At 46.7% G+C, this 18,178-nt stretch overlaps 2 protein-coding genes across 2 annotated transcripts; both read left to right on the top strand.

Annotated features, from left to right (window-relative positions):
- Positions 1-376: 376 nt before the first annotated feature.
- On the top strand, positions 377-8,016 carry LOC136944679 (lysosomal-associated transmembrane protein 4B-like). The gene is made up of 7 exons (XM_067238535.1): positions 377-506; positions 1,219-1,330; positions 2,536-2,609; positions 2,949-3,071; positions 3,325-3,423; positions 5,248-5,343; positions 7,032-8,016. The coding sequence occupies exons 1-7, from the start codon at positions 411-413 to the stop codon at positions 7,104-7,106; spliced, it is 675 nt and encodes a 224-aa protein (XP_067094636.1). The 5' UTR covers positions 377-410; the 3' UTR covers positions 7,107-8,016.
- A 1,256-nt stretch (positions 8,017-9,272) lies between these two features.
- Positions 9,273-18,108, top strand: LOC136944005 (matrilin-2-like). Its single transcript, XM_067237526.1, is given in 14 exon segments — positions 9,273-9,286; positions 10,883-11,037; positions 11,245-11,639; positions 11,641-11,818; positions 12,101-12,223; positions 12,393-12,445; positions 12,447-12,519; positions 13,740-13,862; positions 14,071-14,193; positions 15,238-15,360; positions 15,581-15,991; positions 16,309-16,461; positions 17,381-17,473; positions 17,643-18,108. Coding segments are annotated over 13 exon segments (2,058 nt in total). The 5' UTR covers positions 9,273-9,286; position 10,883; the 3' UTR covers positions 17,699-18,108.
- The last annotated feature ends 70 nt before the right edge of the window (positions 18,109-18,178 follow it).

Here is an 18,178-nt window from a genome sequence, read left to right as displayed (position 1 = left end):
TGCTGTAGCCCAATGTTCTTGGATGATTGACAGGTGAGCTGACAGGTTTAAAATGCGCGTTCACGACACAAGCATAAAATATTTCAACGATCCTATGTTGTCTTCCTGTTTGCAGCTACTACATATCGTTACATATTCCTGCGACTCGGGGAATCTGTTCTCGAACTGACGCGTTACATCACCGTCTGTCTGATCCTATCTAGGTGGTCACATGGTGCATTGTTTGTCAATCTGACTCGGAGTTAAGTGCTGTAACTGCGCGGTTGACAGCAGTTGCGGTCGCTTTAGAGGCAGTCATAGACGGGAACACCTGAACATCCAACGGAAATAACGGGATTTTATCATCATAACCATCCACATACATAGCTTGTAAATGATAATTTAGCTGTGATCTATAAAGAGATTGCAAGATGATGCTTTCCCCGTGGGACCGCTGGTATTCTACAAGCTGCTGTCTCTGCTGCCATGTCCGGACAGGCACAGTTATCCTGGGTATTTGGTACATGGTGAGCCTGGTTTACCTGCAATTATGGACGTAACGATTGACTTGATTACTGCCATTTAATAACACTGTCTTTGTTTGATACTAATTACAAGAGAACATTACAGTTAATAGCAGCTGGTTTCTTGATAACGGTAATAAGTCAAGTATATTTCGATTTTGGACTATAGTGATTGGTAACGCAATTAATATATTGTCAATCAGGCATCAATTGTTTCACTTTATAAAAATGTCTGGTCTAGGCCATTCATAGTCCATGAAGGGTTTCAATGTAATTCAACACCAATGGAAAAATAGAATCCTTCTTATACAATTTTAATTAGGTCAGGTTGCTCAGGTGTTTTGTCAGGTAGATACAGTCGCATGTATCAGCATGCAACGGGATTTTCCATTCTATAATTTACTGCACCCATGACTCAGTTCCCTATGCCTACACACCATCCGACTTTATAATGTCATTTGAATCTCTACCGTCGAGCAAGTGAGGGCTCTCAGAATAAATGTTTTGAATTTCACAAATTAATCTTATTAATAGTCATCTCAATCATCTCTGTCCCCTCCTACATGTCTGTCTGTCTTTCTGTCTGTCTGCTTACTTTCCTGCCTCTGTGTCAATTTCTGTCTGTCTCCCTGTCTGTCTCCTTTTAATCTGCCTGCCTACCTGTCTGCCTGCGTACCCATCTGCCTGTCTGTCTGCCTGCCTACCTGTGGTTAAGCTGATCAACGCGGTGGTGCTGCTGATCCTCCTGACAGCCCTCGGTGATCCAGACCAGTATCACCTGACCAGCGCTGAGCTCGCTAACGACATGGACGTCATGGATGATGCCAGTAAGTAGCTGCTGCTGGCGGCCATGTTGTTTGGACGCTCCAGGTCCCAGTCTGGGCTCTCGGCTACACTCACTCCTGAAGTCACCGTTTGGGGGGTTGGGACACCATATAGATCACCCTCTATCATGGAAAGCAGGCCAGGGTCTATGTTACTCTAATCAAACAAGCTCCTCCAGCCCACCAGCATGTGTATCTAATGTCCATCTGCAGAGTGCATTGTCAAACCTGCTTCATCAGCTGTACCTGGGTCAGGTCGGAGGCTTAGGGCAGCCTTTGTCTGCCAGGGAGGATGTGGCGTGGGCCGGTTGCTGAGGGCTCGTCTGGATGAGGCAGAGCGTTGTCCCAGTTCCAGGGATTAGACATCCCTGTGTGATCCCCGGCTTCTGGTTAGAGCATGGCTTCCCTTGCACAGGCTGTAGGAGCACACAGGCTAGCATAGCATAAGTACTCTGCTGGCTTTGCACAGATAGAAGTGAAGTGGATTAATAGAAGGGTAGTTTGGTTATTATTTCTAAACGTATTATTATTTATTTTATTTTCTTAAAACCTCTGGATGTGTTCTGATACTGCACATTACAGTCAATTGATTTACAGGTCCAATACAGCTAATTAATGAACAATCCACCCGTGTTTAGAAACGCCACCATGTGTGTTCATTGAAGTGAAACTGATCCAGGGCTCTTAGGATGAGGACAGTGCTCGACCTGCCAAAGGCCTGCTTCAGCATGAGCGGGTGGACATCAATAGAATCAGTCCCAAGGATAGAGCATGAGAACACACACACACACACACACACACACTCACACACACTGTGGTTAGTTATATAAGTAAATTAGAGAAAGACACTTTGGCACACAATTATTGTGTGCCACAGCAGTGACAAACATGTCTGGATAATCAGGCCATGACAACATCAAGGCTGTGACGATGTAAAAATAATACGAGACATTTTTCTTAACCTTAGCAGTGTGTAGGAGTGTATGTATAGATTTTAGCTGGTGAAGCAAACATGCAATCACATGAGGTCACAACTGGTCTCATCTGAGGACATCTGGGCAGAGCAGCTCTTGTCATGCACACCGTGTCCTTGTCAGACACAGAGGTAGAAACACACACACACACACACACACACACACACACACACACACACACACACAGAGTTTAGTATTGAGACCATGATGTAATTTCCTCCTCTTCTGATACAGATATGTGCATCGCTTCGGCCATCTCTCTGCTGATGATACTGATCTGTGGAATGGCCACTTACGGAGCATACAAGGTGAGCCAACACACTTTACACTTCTTAATTGTATTCTGGATACCCAGATTTCCCCCTGAAAATGTTGCAGTAAACGTTGATTTAAACCCAAGGCCATGGGCTGGGTTTCCGAATGAGTAAGAAAACAGCGTGGGTTATATTCTGCTTTACAGACTCGATCTGGATATCTCCATCTGGAGAGACTAGCCTCTAACATTCCAGCTGATTTACATCCTCTGCTCTAGTTAAAGAGCAGAGTTTGGATTCTCTGTGTTCTCTATTCTTAGAAATATCCACCTTCTCCAGTGCTCTATAATGCTATTCCCTGGTGTCTCAACTCAGATGTTTTCCCTTACACAGCAACACGCTGCTTGGATCGTCCCGTTCCTCTGCTACCAGATCTTCGACTTTGCTCTCAACACCCTGGTGGCTGTCAGCATCGTGGTGTACCCCAACACCATCCAGGACTACCTGCTACAGCTGGTGAGAGGATATCTCCTTTAACCTCCGAGACAGAATAGAACACATACAATCTATTTACATGCAATTCTATTATAAATAGGTTCTATAAGGAATGCTAAAGTTAATTCCTGAAAGGGGTCAAGAGTATTCTATATTTCTCTCCCTTTATTGCTCCACTTCTCTATGCACATCTACAAGGTTAAAGTAAGAGGTGAGATGCTTTCGTTTGCTAGACGTCTTCTCTAATCCCTCTGTCTTCCCTTCTGCCTGTCAGCCGGATAACTTCCCCTACCGAGATGAGATCATGTCTCTGAGCAACGTGTGCTTGGTCTTGATCGTGCTGCTGTTCATCAGCTGCATCCTGGCCTTCAAGGTACCTTCTGCCCCCCGAAATTGAACACTTCCTGCTTGCTCGGACCTTTGTTTGACTGGGAGAGTGGTCTGCCTGGAACCCACAAGTAGAACAAGTTAATAACTAAACATATTATGGAAATGAATGTCAAGGTTGATGACTATATATATAGTCTGACCTACCACAGAAAATATTATCAACACGTTACCTCATGTCTGTTCTCGAAGTGAGTAGGCCTGGGTGTTTACATAGTGATGAACAGTATTATACAGGTTTGGCGTTACCTGTACCACAAGGGTGGAGAGAGATGTGGTTGACTGGCTATGAGTAAGGCACACTTTTGTATAGATCACAGAGGAAAATTGTGGTCGTCTGTGTAATTATTCCAGTTATTTTAGTGGGGGAACCCTGGAGCTGAGGCCCTGGCCGGAATCTCTGGATCTGCTGCCCTCCTTCTAACTCTAGAAAGAGGGCCATTGATGCAGGGCTTTGTTGTGCTGTTGCTCTTGGAAACCCTGGACAGCTTTCACCTGGTACTGATGACAGTGCCCATTTGTCGAGATTCATACAGAGCTCACCTCTGTCTGTTAACCGCCTGTTAATCTCTGCCAGAGCCCTGCTGGTGAACCTGTCAGTCACCTACTGCTTCCACACACCTAACACCAAACGTTCTGTCGGAACTGGGAGTCAGTTGGCTGAGCGGTGAGGGAGTCGGGCTAGTAATCCGAAGGTTGCCAGTTCGATTCCCGGTCATGCCAACTGACGTTGTGTCCTTGGGCAAGGCATTTCACCCTACTTGCCTCGGGGGAATGTCCCTGTACTTACTGTAAGTCGCTCTGGATAAGAGCGTCTGCTAAATGATTAAATGTAAATGGAACTGTCCCAGAAGAAAACCTATATTTATAGTTTTTTAATGTTTTTATTTTATTTCCTTAAAGAGGAAAATAGTGTGTAAGAGTTTATCATTCTCAACTTAGATCATAGTTTGTGTCTCTGTGGAGGGTATCTTTTGTTAGAGCCTGGCTAATACACCAAGGTTTTTTGTCCCATTTATAGACTAATTTAATGCTCATATGGGCTCCTCTATCCCTCTGACAAGCCTAGAAGGAGACTCCAGCAGTGTCACAGGAGATGCCATTTGGATTCAGTTTCTGGTCAAATGCAATAATCCAATTTCTACACACAGAGTGTTAGAAGTGAACCGTGCGCCAAAGCAACCAGTGATTAAGTGTGAGGTGGATGTGAGGAATGGGTCTTTTCACTGCCGTATCTGAGCGCTCCCCTGACGTGTTGCCGGAGAGGAAGAGGTCCTCTCGGAGGCCGTGCACGTGATAGAGGTGTTGATGCGTCGAGGTGGCTCCGGCAGAGGGCCACAGGGGCCAGGTCCTGTCCTGGTGGTGGCGGCTCGATGGCCTTACCAGATGGTGTTGTGCTTGGCTGCCGCCTCTGCTGTGAGACTGATGATGTCGGGATGTCAGAAAACACACCGAGTTTGTTTTTTGTGCCAGTCCTGAGTGAATTCTACACCCCCCTACTCTGGCTGGGAGATAGAGTCTTCATAGACAGGGGAGCTTTGGAACAGCTTCTCCATTGATGTATAAAGGCTGACATCTGCACCCTGCTATTTCCTTGGGTAGAGGAAATAGAGTTTAGGCTTAAGGTTAGGCCGTACACTGTCACACACAATGACCACTGTGTTCTGGAAAGTATCTGTGCTCCAGACTACAAACTGACAGCAAACAAATCAAACAGTGTATACAATGAACAGGTTTTATTTTTGACCTTTTGACTTTCATGTGTTTATGTATACTATTTGTCCTGACCGTGTGTGTGTGTGTCTGGCAGGCCTACCTGATCGCCTGTGTGTGGAACTGCTACAGGTATGTGACTGGACGAGGAACCACTGAGATCCTGGTCTACGTCACCACCAACGATACCACAGTAAGTTATACAGAGCCTGCTTCTGGGTCGCTGTGACCATAACAAGCTCGGCCTTTTGTTGTGCTCATGCTGCTGGAAATGTAGGAACCTACTCTGCTTCATGCTTTCAATGAGAAAGGAGTCAGATGTTGACCATAAATCGGCTGGTCATAAATTGGCTGGTCTAGATATTGTTGTCAGAGCACATTTCTTAGGGAAACAAAGCCTTCAGGAGCCTAAGGAAAGAGGAATCTGTCCCTTAAGTCTGGGTTTTATAGACATGCGTAGGATTGCATCAAGCAGGCTTCCAACTGTAAAGCCCTGATGTTGGAGGAGGAAGGAAGTATAAAGTTGGACTGGAGTTTCAGTTGTGTATGAACGGTGCTCCACGCTGGCAAACACATTAATATGGCTATAGTAGAGCCTGAGTGCACTAGCATGGTGGGTCTCCCCCCCCCCCCCTCTCTCTCTCTCTCTCCCTCCCTCCGTCTCTCTCTCTCTCTTTCTCTCTCTCTCTCTCTCTCTCCCTTTCTTTATCACTCTAATTTCCCATCTCTCTTTCACCCTCGCACCTCCATTCACTCCCTCCCTCCCTCCTGCAGGTATCTTATTGCCCAGTCCCGGCCACCTGGCCTACGCTCCCCTGCTTCCCCCACAGATGTCACCCCACGCTCCCTCACATGCAGGAGAAATACTGCCCTGAAACATGGAGCTCTGGGGGTCTGCTTTTACGGTCAGGCTCCTGCTCTGCCAACTCTGACAGAACTACAGTAGGATCTTATTGTAGTGTAGTGATGTCACTACTGACTGTAATATTCATCATGAATATGAATTAGGAAGGATCATTTGTATGAGAATCAAAATAAGAATACAAATATAGCTGCAAGCAGCAATGTGGTGGCCAAGCAGGTCAGATAAACCAGAAGAAACTCAGAGTAGACCCCATGGAACCTCGATGCGTCTAACACAGAATTTAGGCCGCTACCGTGAATCAGCTGTTGTTGGAGATGAAAACGCCGTGGGGTGCGGTGGGCGCGGTGTAACACCAGCAGGGATGGGCTGGACCACAGAGGCTTGTTGTCCAGTTGTCAGACACATGTCAGAAGGTAGCTGCTCCGCTGGCACACAGAGAACACGTGGGCCAAATCTGTTCTGACCTGGCCAACAGAAGAGGCAGGCTGCATAGCAAACTATGTGAGGGGGAGGGGGGTAGAGATGAGCGTCTGTCCGTCAGAGAAGCCGTAAACATGGCGTGTGGATGTCCACAGCCTTGCCCGCACGCATCACCTCCCTCTCTCTCTGGCCTCTCTCTCCGTTCAGCCCCCCCCCCTCCCTCCCTTATTCTCTGTTACATAATTTTGCCATGTGTGATGGTGCTCTATATTAGGCCAGTATGGTAAACGCAGCGTCACTTCCGAGGGCTGGCGTTGCTGTGGCCACTGTCTCCTCCCCTGACCTGGCTATAGGGTCTGACTCATCAGTTACAATCCTAGAGACAGTCTTCTGGATTAGCCTTTTTTACTGTAGGAATGAGACCAAGACCTACTTATCCGTCACGCAGTCCTAAAGTGTCAGAGATTGGAATATAAAAGACACTCCTATCCATGGTAGTGAACATCATGTTTGTGCTATGTTGTTGTTGTTGTTGTCATGGTGTTTGTGTCACTGGGATGGATCGAGAGCTTGATCTGTCTTGTCTGTGTTGACAGGTACTGCTGCCCTCCTACGATGACACTCTGGCTGTTCCAGTCAAGGGCGCTCCACCCCCCTACACGACAGAATGAAGTTGAGCCCCGCTGTTACTGCAACTTGACAACCTCCCTCTGTCCCACTGCACACACACATACTGTACACGCATACACCCTGATCAAACAGACATTTATACCCACACACACACACTCAAGGTGATCTCCATGTAATGTAAACACTCCTATATCAATTTTTTTATCCATTCTGTCAAAGTGATACAACTATTGTTAGACTACTACTACAGTTTCTTGCTAAAAGCAATGGAGGGTAGAAGGTAAAAACTATACAATGATATAATGATGCAATATTAAATGAGTGAGATGCAATATGTAAGTGCGTAAGAGTGTAATATCTCATCTATTTTTAATACTTTTGTATATGCTTTACTTGTACCTGTACTAAAACACTCCCTGTTTACTTGTGTGTAAACTAGTGACCCACTCTTCACTTCCAAATCCTTACTCTGTCGTGTTCATAATTGTTGTTGGACTGCCTTTTCAACATCCTTTTCAACATCCTTCTTTCTGATCGGGTGCACTTTTGAGATAATGTATGAAGTGTGGTTACGACCGGACGGATTCCAAAGAATCGCACCTGCCTGTTATCTGATAGAATATGTACCCGCCTACTTCTCTAGATGTTACTGTGGTGTGTGTGTGTGTGTGAGCGCGGGCAAAAATCAATGGTGTTGACTTAGCATCCCCCTCACTTTAAGGTTTGATTTAATCTCGACTTGTTATTGTAAATGTGATCTGATTGGTGTGTCCACTGAAGAGAAGGAGTAAAGTCATGTTTTTTCAATTAAGCCTGACGTTGGCCCTCTTTGTCAATAAGGCGGGCCGACCTACCGGATGAAGTCATTTGGCAGGCTGCTTGGTAGATGAGGATCATCCTCTGAGGACACAACAATCAAACCAACTGTCTGCTACTGTATGAAACCACAGATAAGCTATATTTATTTGTCTATTAAAAAACGAAAGAATTTTATTGAGAGACTTTTTTGTGTTTTATTTGAAATTGATATGTACTTTAGATGTGTGTTTTATACGGCACTGTGAACGTTTATTACTTGGGGTTAGGGTCACGTGCTACTGTTGTGTCGTATTACATTTCACTATTGGTGTGTGACAAGCACTCCACAGGAGGAAGACTTTGACTGTCTGACTTTGGCATCTGTTTAAACCTCACTATCTATCTTGCATTGAGAACAGTTCCATGGAAACGTTTTCTCCAGGACACACACAAGCAGTAGAATATAACATCTTTGTTGAGTGTTTTCTTGGCAGTTTAAGTGGAGAGCACCGCTTACAACCTCTTTCCATAAACTGCTACCGTTTCCCTTGGTGATGGTGAGGTCATGCAGACAGCCCATTTAGTTACAATCACCCCTTTTCACTTCAGTGTGGCCCCTGTAGATAGCATGGCCTTAGTGTATTCATTTATTTAAAGCAATTGTTGTGTGTTAAGTTTATACTTTGTGAACATGGAGGAGTTCTCGTTGCTTATGATGTATGTAAAAGTAGCATTCAGCATCAAATTGTTTAAAGTGTTCGCTTGCACCTCAGTGTTTGACTACTCGGTAAGACTGTGATGCTGAGTGAAAATATAAAACAAGTTCCATCCTTGTGGCTGTACACAAACGCAAAGACAGATGAGTCCATGATACTCAATCATCACTCGCAGTAAACAGGTTGGAGAGAGGGGTAAGAGAGGGAGGAGAGAGTAGATATTGCGTCAGAGAGAGGATGCAGGGGTGGGGATGGAGGGATGGAGGAGTGGGGGAGAGGAGGTTAGGAGAAGTTGGGGGCTATATAGTGTACAGCAGAGATTGAGAATGAAGACATAGAGAGAGAGAAGGAGAGAGTAAGAGACAGAGAGAGAGAGAGAGACAGAGAGAGAGACAGAGGGAGAGACAGAGGGAAAGAGAAAGAAAGAGAGACAGAGAGAGACAGAGAGAGAGGAGAGAGAGAGAGAGAGAGAGAGAGAGAGAGAGAGAGAGAGAGAGAGAGAGAGAGAGAGAGAGATAGAGAGAGAGAGAGAGAGAGAGAGAGAGAGAGAGAGAGAGAGAGAGCGCTGAAGAACATCTGCTTACCAAGACCAGGAGTGTCCAGCTGCAGACTGTGAAAACTCCTAGGTGGACCCACACTGGTCTCCCACACCTCTTTCTGGACAGAACAGTTCAATCAGCAATCTCTACATCTCTTCTGGCAGCAAGGTAAGATACATTATTCCAATGGAAATAATTATGCTGTCTCATTGCTTTGTTAACTTTAACAACTTGCAATTCATGACTTTTTAAATTGTTATTTACAGTTACAGTAATTCAATCTAGATAAATGTACTTTCTTTACTGATGGCTTTAATTTGAGAGTTGTGACTATCTACATCTGTAGAGGTAATTGCGAATTAGACAGAATATTTTTGAACACCTGTTTCACTGTGCGTTTGCTTACCAGCAGCTCTGGTATCAGATGGATTTTCTCAGATTTCCATCTGCAGCAGCCTGAAAAGCCATTAGAAATGCAATGTTTACAAAACAGAAAACTGTCGACACTGGAATGCTATGTTTCACTCAGAAACGTGTTCTTTTAAACATAATCACTTTTTTATGAAGTGGCATCTTGAATGTACACTTGGAAATGTTGCCTTGTGTTGCTGACTTAGTTTCCCAGATGTTTCACAAGGCTGTGTAAAGTTTTTTATGTACTCATTCATGCTCAGAATTAAACACGTGATTGGATAGACAGATAGACAACCATGCTGTGGGTTCCATCTGTAATTGTTTTCGAGCTTAGAGCTTCCAAATTCTCATCCAGAAGTTAACAGCACCTAACATTTCATTTGTGTGTGACCCCTGACAGTTCCAGGTCACAAGCAGTCGTAAAAATCCCCAGAACTCTGCTGAATCTCATTCTTGACAACACACTGTAGCAACACAGTGTTGTCATCACCACAGATTTAGTAAAATACCCACTCAGGGTATTTCAGTCAGTGGCAACCAACCCTGAACGAGACAAATACAGACCAGTCTTCTCTAACCCTTCATTTAGCCTGCTAATTTCTAGAACACATTTAGTCGACATGGAACAGTTCCAGAATGCACAAGAGCCCTGGATTCAGTGAGAGAGTATATTTATGTATAATATTTGATATATTCCTTCAGTCTTATATGGCTTTGGCAACCAAGCTCACTCATTCACGCCAATAAAGCATTATTGAATTGAATTGAATTTGAGAGGACTAGAGGTCTGGCCCTGCATGTGTTGAAGTGGGAGCAGGCTGTTGAGGTTTAGTAGGAGATGGACCGTGCACTCAGGAGCAGGAGAAGATGGCTCCCCCGAGACCAGAGAGAGGAACAGTCTCAGGCAACTTACAAACTGTTTTAAATCACTCCAACCACCTGTGCCCCACAACATCTGAAAGTCAGCCGACAGGGTGTCCACTCCATTAGATGTCATATGGCAAAGCACTCCAGGCGAGCTGGCTGGGTTGTTTTCCTCTCTGACAACAGCCTCGATATCACATCAGGTACTAGCTTTTGCTCTGAGGCCTGACCAGCGCTGGGAAGAACAGCCGTGACAACTCCTGTGGGTCAGAAGTGAAATCCGAAGTTGGGTAGTCAAGCGGGAGAGGTGAAAGTCCTCGCTATTTATAACCCCACTCTGACTGACTGTCTGACAGGCTGTCTGACTGACACAACATCTTACTCTCGACCCCAGTCAGCCGATGTCTGTCAGTGGCTGTGTTCAGCCTTCAGACTGAGCTGCTGGTAATTCTCCGTCCCCTGTTCCTGTGTACCTCCCCCGGGCAGGATGAGGAGCCTGGCTCTCGGCCTCTTCTGCCTGCTCTGCTGTGATGCTGCCCGGGTGGAGGGCAGAGACAGACTCCGCTCTAAGCCCTCCAAGGTGTCCAGGGGCAGGGAGGTCTCTGAGGACACCAACAAGCCTGGCGGTCAGAGGAGCCCAGGTAGTACCAAGTGTGTTTAGTGCTGGGATGGAATACCGCAGATAAGCCATGTGCGTGTGTGTGAGTTTGTGTGTCTGCCCGTCATGTCTCTGTGCGTGTGCTCGGTCAGTGCGCCACTGTGTGTGTGTGTGTGTCTTTCTATCCAAGCCTTTGTACATGTGAGTGTGAACGCGTGCGTGAACTCCACGCCTTCCATGTGTCTACCAGGGAGCCCGTGCAAAGGGAAGCCTCTGGACTTTGTCTTCATCATCGACAGCTCGCGCAGCGTGCGTCCTCACGACTACGAGAAGGTCAAGACGTTCATCGCCAACATCCTGCGCTTCCTGGACGTGGGCCCCGACGCCACGCGCGTGGGGCTGCTGCAGTACGGCAGCGTGGTCCAGAACGAGTTCTCCCTCGGCACCTACGGCACCAACGCCGAGGTAGACGCCGCTGTGAGGGCCATGGAGCACCTCGCCACGGGGACCATGACGGGCCTCGCCATCCAGTACGCCACGGAGACGGCGTTCTCCGAGGCGGAGGGGGCGCGGCCGGCGGACATGCACATCCCGCAGATCGCCATGATCGTGACAGACGGGCGGCCTCAGGACACGGTGGAGGAGTGTGGCGGCGGAGGCGAGGAAGGCGGGGATTCAGATCTTTGCCATCGGGGTGGGCAGGGTGGACATGAGCACGCTGAAGTCCATGGGCAGCGAGCCGCACTCGGATCACGTCCACCTGGTGGCCAACTTCAGCCAGATCGAGACGCTGACCTCCGTCTTCCAGTCCAAGCTGTGTGGAGGTCAGGAGGTCGTCCTCTGTCTGAAGGACCTGACGGTTCACTGTCTTCTCTCTTCTCTCCCCGTTGTCTCTCTCTCTCGCTCCCTCTTTCTCTCTCTCTCTCTCTCTCTCTCTCTCTCTCTCTCTCTCTCTCTCTCTCTCTCTCTCTCTCTCCCTCGCTCCCTCTCTCACTCCCTCCTCTCTCTCTAGTCACCACAGTCTCTAGTACCAAAGCTATCCCTCTTGATGACCCACATGAAGCACTAAATATAGCCTTTTTTCTGTGTGTGTGTGTGTGTGTTAGACACAGACGTGTGCTCCGCGGTGGACCACGGCTGTGAGCACATCTGTGTGAGCACCCCGGCCTCCTACATGTGCCGCTGCAGGAAGGGCTACACCCTCAACCCCGACGGCAAGACCTGCAAAGGTGTGCAAGGTCTACTGTGTTACCCCGACAACAACGTCACACTGAACTCCCAACAACCGTGTTACATAATGTTACTATGTTTCGTTCGGCGTGAGTTGTCGTCACAACAATAATAGGATGACCAGTGAGTGGAGGGAGTAACCCTGTCTCTGCCTTTGGGGGGCCCTAGCGGAGGACCTGTGTGCGGTGGTGGAGCATGGCTGTGCCCATATCTGTGCCAACCCTGCCGGAGGCCAGGTACGAGTGTCGCTGCCGGCGGGGGTATGAACTCGACCAGGACCTGAAGACATGCAGGAGTGAGAACCGAGCAGCCTCCCTCCCTCCCGCCCTGCCTTCCTTCTGTCTCTGTGGGAGACATTGTAGTGCAGAATGATGTTAGAAAATCCATTCGTTGTCTCATGCTATTATATTGATTTATATTGATTGTTTTATTGCAGCCTCGTAGGCATGTCCCCTTTCAGCCAGCGTGTGTTCCCCATATACTTCCCCCTGTCTCTCTCTCTCTCTCTCTCTCTCTCTCTCTCTCTCTCTCTCTCTCTCTCTCTCTCTCTCTCTCTCTCTCTCTCTCTCTCTCTCTCTCTCTCTCTCTCTCTCTCACTCTCTCTCTCTCTCTCTGGCTCTCTCTCTCTCTCTCTCTGGCTCTCTCTCTCACTTTTATTCTCTCTCTATTACTCTTGATCCGGTGAGCAGAACCTGTAATTAGAACTGTCTGAACGCCCAACTGTACACACAAAGATCTGTCATTGTAGTGCTACAGTACCTGGCTGTAACTAACCACAACCCTAGCTGTAATGGCATCAACACAACCAGGTCTCTGTAAGGGTAGACGTCCCCGGAGCCGTCCAATCCAAACACAGTATTATTGGGTTCAGGGTGATGCCAGAGTGAGGCCTGCCTGTCCACCCACCCCCAGCTGGAAACTTCTCCTGCTTCTCTCTCTCTCTTTCTCCCTCTCTCCCCCTCTCTTTCCCTCTCTCTCTCTCTCTCTCTCTCTCTCTCTCTCTCTCTCTCTCTCTCTCTCTCTCTCTCTCTCTCTTTCTCCCTCTCTCCCCCTCTCTTTCCCTCTCTCTCTCTCTCTCTCTCTCCCTCTCTCTCTCTCTCTCTCTCTCTCTGTGTGGAAGCCAGAGAGAACGACTAAAGTGGGAGAGATTTCCTAAAGGAAGTGAGCTTTTCCAATCATCTAAGCAGCTGTTGAAATATGGGGGAGTGTGTATTCATGGTGTCAGAATTCAGAGAAGCCATAACAGAAAAGCGCTTGATTCAATAAAAGGTTTTGTTGGCTTTGGGTTACAGTAAATGGTGGGGCGTCCTGTAAATTAATATATGAGGGATGTACTAGAATCTCAGGACTCTGTAACTTGGATATAGACTGTCTGATCTGGCCAAGTCCCGTTTCTAACCCAATTAGACTTTGATCAAATACATCTATTATGATCGAAAAGTTGAGTTGGATTTATGTCAAGAGTTGGCACTTTTTGTGGGTACTGTTAACTGGAGCTAAACAATTCCCCCTCAGGGATAGATTACTGTGACTTGGGGAACCATGGCTGCCAGCATGACTGTGTGAGCACTCCCGAGTCCTACGTCTGCCGCTGCAAGAAGGGCTACGTCCTCAACCTGGACGGGAAGACCTGCAGCAGTGAGTTCAGCTCCCCTTCCTGGGCGCCCCTGCCACCTGTCTCCTGAATGTAAATCTCAGATAAAGTCTCTGAAGCAACTAAACAGACATTTGGGAGACGAGAATGTGAACACAGCTCAATGTTTTGGGGATGATTCTCTGACCCTCGTCCTCCTGTCCTTTCTCTGTCGTCTGATGTAACGTCTATTTCCTAACTCCTGCCTTCCAGAGATAGACCACTGTGCCCTGGGCACCCATGGTTGTGAACATGAGTGTGTGAACACAAACAGGTCCTTTGTGTGTAAATGCAGGATGGGCTACATGCTTCGACCAGATGGGAAGACCTGCAAAAGTAAGTCTCTGACACACTGTCTTACAAGTAGACTCTGTCTTCAGGGATCTGCGGTCCCTTCCGAAACTCTGCCACCCAGTGTTTTTCCACCCTGGTATTTATGTGTTACATCATTTGATTGGACCGGATGTTAGGTCAGCGATAATCCTCCAATCCAGACCTTGCTTTTTTGACGGATTAAGAGGAATATTCTGCTCTGATTGACAGTTGCTGTGCAGCTGGAATGGACAGGGAGTTTAGAGTCTCTTCGTCATCAGACAGGATATGTACACACTGGACATAACGCCAGGGAGACAGTATGTTCTACTTGAGTCATCACGAGGCACAGACAAATGATCGGGATTTGTGTAGAAAAATAACTATTAAATCAGGTTGGACTGTTGAACTGTAATCCCTCTAATGTTTAGTTATGGATGTGAAAGTAAATTAGGTATTATGTATTCAAACCAAACTTCTGTCTAAAAACACACCCATCTTACTATAACCACTCACTACCCATTCATACTCAACCTCCCTTCCTCCTCTTCCCCCTACTGCCCTCCTCCTCTCCTCCCTTCCTCCTCTTCCCCCTCCTTCCCTCCTCCTCTCCTCCCTTCCTCCTCTTCCCCCTCCTTTCCTTCCTCCTCTCCTCCCATCCTCCTCTTCCCCCTCCCTTCCCTCCTTTTCTCCTCCCTTCCTCCTTTTCCCCCTCCTTCCCTCCTCCTCTCCTCCCTTCCTCCTATTCCCCTCCTTCCCTCCTCCTCTACTCCCTTCCTCCTCTTCCCCCTCCTTCCCTCCTCCTCTCCTCCCTTCCTCCTATTCCCCCTCCTTCCCTCCTCCTCTCCTCCCTTCCTCCTCTTCCCCCTCCTTCCCTCCTCCTCTCCTCCCTTCCCCCTCCTTCCCTCCTGTCCTCCCTTCCCCCTCCTTCCCTCCTCTCCTCTCCTCCCTTCCTCCTCTTCCCCCTCCTGCCCTCCTCTCCTCTTCCCCTCCTGCCCCCTCCTCTCCTCTCCTCTTCCCCCTCCTGCCCTCCTCTCCTCCCTTCCTCCTCTTCCTCCTCCGTCCCAGGTCTAGACTTGTGCCAGTCAGTGGACCACGGCTGTGAGCATCTGTGTGTCAGCGCACCTGACTCCTACAGCTGCAAGTGCTTCGAAGGATTCATACTGGGGGAGGACGGCAAGAGTTGCAAAAGTACTGAACAGCTTTTATCTAAATGTCTTAACACACAACGATGTGATTGTTATGGTGAATGTTTTGTTTTTTTACTTAACCTATGCCATCAAACCTCCAGTTATTTTCATCATGCTTTTATCACCCATGGGTTGCCAAAACCAAGTTCTCCTGGTTGTATGTTGTGTGCATGTGTGTGTGCTTGCACGCGTGCTCACGTGTGTGTGCGTGTTCATGCCAGAGCCAGACTGTGGAGATGGAGTGATGGACCTGATGTTCATCATCGATGGCTCCAAAAGCCTCGGCCCTTCCAACTTCGAGCTGGTCAAACAGTTTGTCAACGGCATCGTGGACTCTCTGGAGGTGTCTGCTGCAGGGACCCACGTGGGCCTGCTGCAGTACTCCACCAAGGTCCGGACCGAGTTCACCCTGGCCCAGTTCACCTCAGGCCAGGAGGTGAAGAAGGCCGTGTCCGGTATTCAGTACATGGGACGAGGCTCCATGACAGGGTCGGCCATCCGTCAAATGTTTGAGTACAGCTTCTCCACCAAGGAGGGCGCCAGGCCGGGCATCGCTCGTGTCGCCATCGTGTTTACCGACGGGAGATCCCAGGATGACGTCTCTAAGTGGTCAGCCAAGGCTAAGGATGCCGGTAAGTGTCAGGACAGAATGGTAGACTTCCTGTGTGATCCGGATGTGCATCCATGGAAGGATGACTAGAATGCACCTGTAGCATTTACAAACCTGTCACATATGCTGAGAAAAATGGCTAATTGTGTTCTTGAACTCCAAAACCAGTACTGTCTTACTCTATCACCTTCTTCAACAGTACAGAACACTTCAGCCACAAGAACTGTTGACTGTAGCTACTTATCTTATTCTATAACTGGAACACAATGGCTTGGGAATGCTCTAGGAATACTGTTCCACAGCATTGTGTCTAATAGTCTGCTGTTTCTCCTCTTGCAGGTATCACCATCTATGCCCTTGGAGTGGGCAAGGCCATCGAGGAGGAACTCAGAGAGATTGCATCAGAGCCAGACGAAAAGCATTTGTATTACGCAGAAGACTTCAGCCGCATGGGAGAAATAACTAACAAACTGAAGTCAAGGATATGTAAAGGTAACCACAACCAGTTGAACAGAACATTAGGCCACAAGCCCCCATCTCATACTTTTGCGGAACAAATGAGAAATGTACTTAAATCAACTATTAAGAATCCATTTTACAAATACTTGACTACTAGTGTTGTTAAAAGACTTACAAAAAGTCTAAATACAGAATAGAAGTGAAAAGGTTTACAAATAGGTTGTGTTTCTCTATACCATGGGGAGTCCTCTCCTTCAACTGAACTTCAGTGTGTCGCAGATTTATGCTTTGTATGGCTAAAAATGTTTCTTGGTACCGGTAAGTACTTTTAGTGATGTGGTGAAAGGATGTGCAGTGCCTTGGGAAAATGACAACAGTCATCTGTTTTTCCATTAGCTTTGACTTCCGGATGTAGTACCACACACAGTGAAATAGTACAAACGTTTCTTTACTGCCTCATAGTAAGATTTATGTTTTGATTGAGATATAGTAAATCTAATATATATTTAGATATATATCGTGAATCACTGGATGTTGATAGATCTTCCTTCTGTTCGCTATTTTCCACATAAATGTAGAACTGTACTATCGCTCAGTTCTTTGAAAAGAACATTGCTGCCTCTTGGAGGTTAAAATATGTACAGCGCTTACAGAAGAGAAGCGAAAACCTATTTCCATGGCTAAATCCTGTTTTCCCTAGTGTGCCCACGTCCGCACATCGATCCAAAACCATACAAGTGGTGTGTTGAACCGTATGCACTTACAGTAGACCTATTGCAATTCACAGTGGTTTTAAATCTATTTGGGCCTAGTGTAGAAAGTTAGAGAATAGAGAAAAGACGCTGTCGCCTATGAATCTAAGATGAACGCACTTTCATATCTATTAATCACCCTTTCCATGTCTATCTTCCCCAACATATCTTTTATTGGTATATTTCTCTTTTATTCCCAGACAAGCCATCCAGTGAAGAGATGTGTAAGTGTGAGAACGTGCTGGTGTTCCAGAACCAGGTGACGGAAAAGCTGAAGAAACTCGCCCAGAATAATATCCTTCACAGTCCGTGTATTGATTAATTGATAGATTTATTAAAAAACATCAAATACACAGCGTATCCACATTACTTCAAGCCCAGAGACACATTAAACCGCGGGCCGACATCTTTTAACATAGTCTTCTGAATATTTGTTTATATCTTCCTTAATCGCTTGTTTACTTGAACTTGTGTCGAATAGGCTAGAGACTCTGGAGATTCGCCTGGGACAGAAGTGAAGAACTGTTCATGCAGCTACACCCAGTCGTCTCTAACATTAACGCATTGGGAACTGAGTAACACATTCAAGGATATAAGTTCCTATCATGAGTGTGGACCTTTATAAACACCCAACGAGTAAAATGAACCCCCCTGTTGTTAAATAAGGATATTTCCTGTGAGACATATTAGCTACGTTTTCTGTTGTAACAGCTGTTAAATTATGGTATATTTGTATACATTCTGGTATATAGTGTATTTTTGTATGGATTTAGTAAGGCCTAGAAAATGCGTCTACAACAGGTTTTATAAAACAAATGTAATACACTTCCTATTCAAGCATAATTGTATAATTATATAAATGATTGTATGATGACAAGTCAAAGTAAAAGCACTTTGTACATCCGAAATAAAAGCTTTTATTTAGTGATTCTGTTTACCTTTTTTTAACAAACATGTTCTAGATTTTAATACACACGAGTAGCCTACGTGATTTGTAC

Source organism: Osmerus mordax, chromosome 6 (assembly GCF_038355195.1).
Source record: "Osmerus mordax isolate fOsmMor3 chromosome 6, fOsmMor3.pri, whole genome shotgun sequence".
NCBI classification, from domain to species: Eukaryota; Metazoa; Chordata; class Actinopteri; order Osmeriformes; family Osmeridae; genus Osmerus; species Osmerus mordax.
Note: the sequence above shows the minus strand (reverse complement) of the source record. Positions and strands in the feature narration are given on the sequence as shown.